Raw genomic sequence first — 7,352 nt, 5'->3', positions numbered from 1 at the left:
CCTCAGTAGAGGCCAGAGAGGCAGGAAGATAACCGTGAACCAGGCTCTCACCACCAGCAACCCCATCCTTCCTGCTATGATGTTATGAAAGCCTCCCCAGATGCCACCAGGCGAAAGGGAAGAGAGAGAGTAGTAATTACCCAAGAGCCACTAGTCATTTCCCAGAAGATAAGAACTATACTGTGAGCAAAACACTTTTCCAGGCTTGAGAGAAACTGGGGCCTTAGGTGCTAAACTGAGCTCAGAGCTTTCACGTTCTGTATGCTAGGGTACCATCACAAAACAGGATCCGTGACAAGTGCGGAAGGAGAAGGAACAGCTTGTTGCCATGTCTCTGACACGCGTTTCCAGCCAGGAGCACAGCTGGACTAAACGAGCCACCCTAACTCACTTCCCTTTTGTCACCAGTGTGACATCTTTACAGGATGCATGTCCAGATCTGGAGCTAATTGACTCCAGAAGGGACTGAACTTGGGGCCCTGGTCAAGTCTGCAGTAACCTCCACTCAGTGAACTGAAGCCAGGGGGAAAGATGTCCAGGTCCTCAGAGACCTCACGACAGGGCTTTGCTGCTCATCTCCTTCCTTCTTTGCCTGCCTGTTCCTTATTTAATGCTTTTGTATCAGCATGGGTGTCGCCCCCTCCAGACTTCTTCCCCTAAGCCTCCCCTCCCTCTCCCCCCCAGGCTGGTGAAGCTCTCCTTATGCTCCCACACTCTGCCTCACACACAGTAGGCCCTTGGCAGGTGCTGGTTGAATGAATGGGTCTAGTGGGAGTGCACACACAGACCCCCCAAAAACTCTTACCCAGAGCAGATTTTGGTAAGAGCTCTCAGCCTTGGGAGTAGAGGTGAAACAGTTTTTGTGGGGTAAGACTAGGGTATCTGCTGATAAACAGTCTTCCAATGGGGAACACAAAGCCCAGATTCCTTAATATTCATATGTGATGGAAGGCCCACACGAAGCTCATATTAACCGCTCTTTTTATTACAAGCATGTAGAACAGATAGGGACTGTGACCTGTCTTAGGGTTTATAAGATGTTAATGCCTGACATTCTAGAGACTTTTGCTTCTAACACAGCGAACTAACCGCAGAAGGTCCTTTCTCAGATGGCGGACAGGCTTGATGCTAAAAAAGGCATCCCTGGAAGTAACAGAGTCTAACCTTTCAGGCTTTGAGAAGCAAGGTGTTGAGATGGGCGTCTAGTGGGGCAGGGCGCAGACTGGGACTGAAGTCAAGTAGCCCCATCATTCTCAGGTCCAGAGGCTCTCTTTGCATGTGGAACCAGGGAGTCTTTTAGAGAAAGCTGAAGAGAAGGGGCCAGAAGGGTAAGCCAAGCTCAGGGGAGAGAGATTTGGATCCAAAGCAGTTTTGTTTTTTGTTTTTTTTTTTTTTTTTGCTTTCTTCTTTTACTATTTGTCTCTTGGTGCAGCCCCTGCTGAGACCTAGGGCAGGAGGCAGGCATAAAGGAAGCTGCGCTGTATCAGGACCACCCTATAAACATAACTAGAAGGAGCGGGAGGCACTTAGCTGCAGATCACAGCATAGCTCCGGCACCTCCGGGCCACAGAGCCCTCCCCCACCACCAGCGTTGGTAGCATGGCCCAGGGCTTTGGTACCCACAGCAGTGACGGCTTGGCCGCAGCCTCTGAATGCCTGATGGAGCTGATGGTGGTCCTGTTGGAGGGCACTGTCACCCAACTTAGCAGAACCAGAGGCTGGGGCAGTGGGTTCGGGAAAAGAAAAAGAAAATTAATAGCAGGCGTCCTATGTGTACGACCAGATTTATTTAGCAGCGTATGAGAGACACCTTCAGAGATTTCCAGAAAGGCTTGTTACTGGTTGGAGTCATCCTGCAGAAGAAGTACAAGGCAATAGTCGATAAAATTCCAGTTAATCATCAACTGATACAATCTGGAAAACAGGAAATGCGTGGAATTTTTCTTTGGTGCTTCTCCGCTCACCTCAAGTTCTTTCTTTACCCCTGGCGAATTTTCAGTAGAGACTCGAAACTGAAAAACATTTCTTCAAAGGCATGTAATAGCCTTCGGTGAGTCTCAGGAGTTCCCAGCAGTACAGAGCTGCAAACCACAGCTGCCTTCGCGGCTGTGTATTCTGTTTTGAATCTAGCGGGTGGAGAGGAATGCACTTAGGGGCACTGGCTCAGGGGAGGACAGCGGAGCCAACTGTACCCCCTTCCTGGGGCTCCCACTCACCAGCCTTCCCCACGCAGCCCTGCAGACCCTAATCCCCCAGAGGTCCTGAATACCCCGTAGTCTGGAGGCTGCCTTTGGAGAGTAGCTGAGCAGACTGGCCGTTTGTGGCCTGCGCACCCTTCTATAGCGCCCTTCAGCCGAGGAACCAAGGGTCTTAACTTCAGTGGCTCAACGAAGCGCTATTTTTCTGGGCTGCGAGTCCTTGTCCGGTGTGAATAAGCAGAACAGAGCCAAGAGTGCAAGTGTATTGATGCCGTTCCAACAAGACCATGTGCCCCAGCTCTTTTCAAAATTCCATCTGAGGTGTTTTTTTTTTTTTTTAATCCCATCTGGGTTTTATTTTGCAGAGGCCACAGCCCTTATTCTGTGTAACTAGGGAGCATTTGGGAGAATAGCTCTCAGCTTACAAATAGGAGGCCTTGAGGGTGGAGCCTGCATTTAACTGGGGTCCCCAGGTCCCCCACTCAGGGGTCACCGGCCTGACTCCGCCCCAAGCTGCACTTGGTTGTCTGGGTGAGCATTGCCACATGGGCTGGGCCAGACACCACCTCCCCACCTGACCTGGTGGTCTCACAGGTGAGAGGTCAGAAAAGGAGCCAGCCTGTTTCCGCAGGCACACTTCTCTGTGCAGTTGCCAAGCTCTGGCATGCTTGACCTCTGTGTGGTTCAGGCCACCTTTATGAGTCCCAGGGGCACAGAGGTATGAACCAAACTTACCAACATGTGCACACAGACGCCTATGAGTTTAGGCTGTGTCAGTACATCTTTTTAATTCAGTTCCTTTCTTTATTGAATATGGCAGGTCCCTGTCAATGCTCTCTGAAACCAGTAACCTTAATTTTTTTTTTCCATGTTCTTTATTATTTGTAGATTATTATTATTTTTTTTTACTCCAGGCAGAACTTCCCTGACCAGGGATCGAACCCATGCCTCCTGAAGTGGAAGTGAAAAGTCTTAACCACTGGACCACCGGGGAAGTCCCCCCAAACCTTAATCTTAAAATGCTTAAGGAAACAAAGTCCTATTTTTTTAAGCATTTTGGTTGACACGGGTACATATGAAGGCAAGGGGAGACCTAGTTCAGTACTAAGGCAAAGCCATTGCAGCGTGAATCCTGGAGCCCAGAGATCTAGGGGGCTGGGCCTGCAAGGTGCCTGGGCTCCGAAGCAGTGTTTTTTAATCCGCTGTTTGGCTGGGTTTACTGACGACAAGCTGTTCCAAAAACAATAAGCAGCAGCCATTGTGGGGGTCCCACTCTTGTCTGACTCAACTCCCATTCAGGCATTAGCTTACTTTGGTGGAGAAAAGGGGAAAATGCAGGCCTGGCATTCACTGTGACTTGGCTTTGTTCCCCAGACCCTGCGGGGAGAGGCCTCAGGCCAGGAGCCAAGTCCTACAAGGACACCCGTCTGTGTGATCCAGGCGGGGGCGATGACCGCTCTGAAAGGACAGCTTTGAGAAGAGGCCACTCTTTAAGCAGGGTCCATGGTGTCACCCCTGATTTCTAGGTATAGCCCAGATGCTTCTCAAAAGAAGGCCTGTCTTTGAAACTGGGCCAGAAGCAGGTAAAGTGGAATCCGTTGTCTTTCCCAAGCTTGGTTAGAGATTTTTTTTTAACTTTTTATTATACATCATATGTCAGAATATGGCTGATTAACAATGTTGTGATAGTTTCAGATGCACAGAAAAGGGACTCAGCCATACATATACATGTACTATGGTGTTGGAGAAGACTCTTGAGAGTCCCTAGGACTACAAGGAGATCAAACCCATCCATCCTAAAGGAAATCAGTCCTGAATATTCGTTGGAAGGACTGATGCTGAAGATGAAACTCCAATACTTTGGCCACCTGATGCAAAGAACTGACTCATTGGAAAAGACCCTGATGCTGGGAAAGATTGAAGGCAAGAGGAGAAGGGGACGACAGAGGATGAGATGGTTGGATGGCATCACCGACTCGATGGACATGAGTTTGAGCAACTCTGGGAATTGGTGATAGACAGGGAGGCCTGGTGTGCTGCAGTCCATGGGGTCACAAAGAGTCGGACACGACTGAGCGACTGAACTGAACTGATTCCCCCCGACACTCCCCTCCCATCCAGGCTGCCACATAACACTGAGCAGAGTTCCTTGTGCTACACAGTAGGTCCCCATTGGTTATCCATTTAAAACATAGCCGTGTGTCCATGTCGATCCCAAACTGCCTAACTATCCCTTCCCTTCTAGTTGATTAGAGCTTTGTTTTGTTTAAGAAATATCCTTTGGAAAATAATCTGGCATAAGATGTAAGCCAGTGATGAGCCCAGGGCTTGGGGCTCTTCCAGAGGACTACAGTAAGGACTCGTGGCTCAGGAAGCATAGCCAGCTCACAGGGTCTGCACTACACGGCTTCCATGAGGTTACAAAACAAGCTCCCTCCCTGCTCTCCCACTCAGGGGGACTCATGGGCAGGTTGAACTCGGATGGTTCCGGTTGTAAGACCTGCTCTGCTCATCTCCACCAGGACTGCTGTGAGTTCACACAGATGAGGGTACAGGCAGGATGCCTGGGCCCAGCCAGGCTTGTGCCCTCCACCTTCTCCTCTGCACCCAAGCAGCTTCCAGCCAAATCCAGCTTATCTTTGAGCTCTCTGAAGACAGTCTGGACGGGGGAGGACAAACCCGGGGTCCCAGCTGTCTTTTAATTGGCTCAGCAGGGTTCTGGGAGCCATGGAGGGGAAGACTTCAGCAGACCTTACTGGGGGACGGGCACCTGAGTGGTCCAGGGGACTCTGTAAGGGGACCGCAAGCTCCACCTCTGCTTCTCCATCAGCATCAGGTCTGCGGGCTGAATTCCTCTTCAAGCCCTTCTGGTTTCCTGGGTGTGCATCAGTTCCGAGCTCCTCTATAGGAAAGAAATCCAGGGTATGCAATCACCTTATGCTTTGGGAGCACCTTGGCAAGCGTCCTGAAGCCTGAGGATGTCCTGATCTCTGTGAAAGCCAAGATGCCCCCCCTGGAGTTGGGGAGAGGTTGTCTTGGGGATCAGACAGAACTCTCCTAGGCTGGAACGTAAGACACAGATGCTTTCTGGGTCCAGCCTGATGGCTGAGATGCCCATATGAAGTCCTGGGCCACCTGCTTGATGACTCAAATGCCAAGGAAGAAGGGTTGCCTCCAATGTGCTCCTTGATCTGGCCAGGACACTCCAAAGCTCACAACTTCACGTTCTCTTCCTCACTTTGGCATCTTTGATGCCTCTGGATCGTCGTCAGAATGTGAGTAATCTAAGCCCTTCAGAGTTCCGCTCTGAAGGCGGTGATGTGGGGCTTCCCCTAGACTCCAGGTTTTAGCAGGTCCAGGTTGAGATCCCTCCCAAGACAACCCACAACGATTCAGGCTTTGATGGAGTCAGAGGCTACACTGGCTGAGCACGCTGACCTTGCTCAGTCTCATCCTCCTCTTCCACACTGATGATCTTGAAGGCCACCACCAACTTGGAGCAGTCGCCATCTTTCTGGACACTTTCTCCCACCTGGTCAGATTTAGGGAAGAGTTCTCAGGATCTATTAATACCTGCGCACAGTGGCGGACAAACTCTCTCTAGGGTGCTAGTCCTCCCACTCCAGCAGACCACACACCTTTCCACACCCCCGGGAAGCTCTTAGATTCCTCCTGTGATGCCCCAGGTTGGGATATGAGATGGTGAGGTCAACAGGGGTAGAGAAGTGTAGCCACACAGTTGGCCCAACCTCTAAGACCCACTGCTTACAATATATCCTGGCACAAACCATTGACCCTTGATTTTGTAATCTATTCCCACAGGTCCCAGCACTCGGGCATGCACCAGGTTTTGTTCTCTGCGGAAGGGCTGATTCTGGGCTTCCTGGTCACAGCAAGCTGCCTTGTACCAGCTGTGTGACTTGGGGCAAGTCAAGTTCCTTCTCTGTTTCCTGACCCGAAAGTGATGGGTGAGGAGAATAGGAGGGTTAAACCATTCCCAGCAAATCACAAACATCCTGAACTTGGACTTCACCAGGTCCCAAGCAGGACAAGGATGCTCTGTCTGGTTTTGCAAGGACACAGACTGAGCTTCCATGGAGGGCTGTGCACGGTGCCCACCTCTCATGGAGCCAGGGAAGTCCCCACCCCAGGGCATTGCTCCTCTCCAGAGCTAGCCCCTCCCAGCTAGGTCTGCTCACAGCTCCACCTTGAGGCTGAGCACCCATCAAAAACCCTCAGGGGAGGGTGGCTGGTGGAGCGGGGCCGGGGGGGGGGGGACTTCCTATACTTACGAATATTCGGGGTGGTCTAGGAGAAACAGTACTCGAATTTTCTAGTGCTTTTAGATATGAGAACAGCCCAGTTGTACAGTTGGGCAGCTGTTGCAATGAGTTCCCACTCAGGTAGGGCTTCTCGTCAAACTAAGAAGGAAGGACAAGTAACCCGTCTGAAAAGCTGTGACCACCACCCCCTCCCCGTCCCGCCCGGCCCCAGGGGAGGGAGCCCGTCAGATCTCTCTGATGGAGAGCCGGTTGAGCCTCTCATCTGGTTCGAGGGCCACTCTGCACCCAAGCTGAATTTCCCTGCCCGCTGTGGCCACGACCTGTTCCGCTGAGCACCCAGGCCGGCCGTGATGCGTTCCCCCGCCCACCCCGAGTCCCCTTGAGGATAAACGGAGTAGGCGCTCTTTTCCCCCCGGGGCAGAAATGAGAGCCAGACACAGCCTGAGAGGCCGCTCGGCTGAGCCAAGAGGCGGCTGGAACCATACGAAGCGCATTAACTATTAATAATTTCCAGTTGTTTGCTCGCTGGGTTCGGCCGGCTCCCCAGGCCTCTGCGAGACGGGGCTCTACTCTGCCTTCCCCTCGACGCCTAGGGCTCGAGATTCTAGCGTCCGCCGGCCCAGCGGGCCCAGGCCGAGGGGACAAGGCGCCCGTGGGCCCGGTGCGAGCGGGGTCTCATGTCCGCCTACGGCGGGGCGGACGGCCGGGTGGGGCGGGGGTCCCGGGCCGGCGCCCCCGGAGCCTGAGATCGGCCGCTCGCGGCGGGCTGAGCGGCCAGGCGGAGGGCAGCGCGGGCGGCGCACGGTAGGAGCGCAGCGGCCCCTGGCGCCTGCCCTGCCGGCTCCGCCACCGCGGGCGGGGCGGGACCGGG

At 52.9% G+C, this 7,352-nt stretch overlaps 1 protein-coding gene across 1 annotated transcript in view; it reads left to right on the top strand.

Moving 5' to 3' along the window:
- Positions 1–1,599: 1,599 nt before the first annotated feature.
- Positions 1,600–7,352, top strand: part of RFLNB (refilin B) — a 14,348-nt gene continuing 8,595 nt past the window's right edge. Inside the window, exons 1-2 of the mRNA XM_040244456.1 lie at positions 1,600–1,726; positions 7,075–7,142. Coding sequence (XP_040100390.1) covers positions 1,600–1,726; positions 7,075–7,142 — 195 coding nt within the window. The remainder of the gene's footprint in view (positions 1,727–7,074; positions 7,143–7,352) is intronic.

This window comes from Oryx dammah, unplaced genomic scaffold (genome assembly GCF_014754425.2).
Source record: "Oryx dammah isolate SB20612 unplaced genomic scaffold, SCBI_Odam_1.1 HiC_scaffold_8, whole genome shotgun sequence".
Taxonomy (NCBI): Eukaryota; Metazoa; Chordata; class Mammalia; order Artiodactyla; family Bovidae; genus Oryx; species Oryx dammah.
Note: the sequence above shows the minus strand (reverse complement) of the source record. Positions and strands in the feature narration are given on the sequence as shown.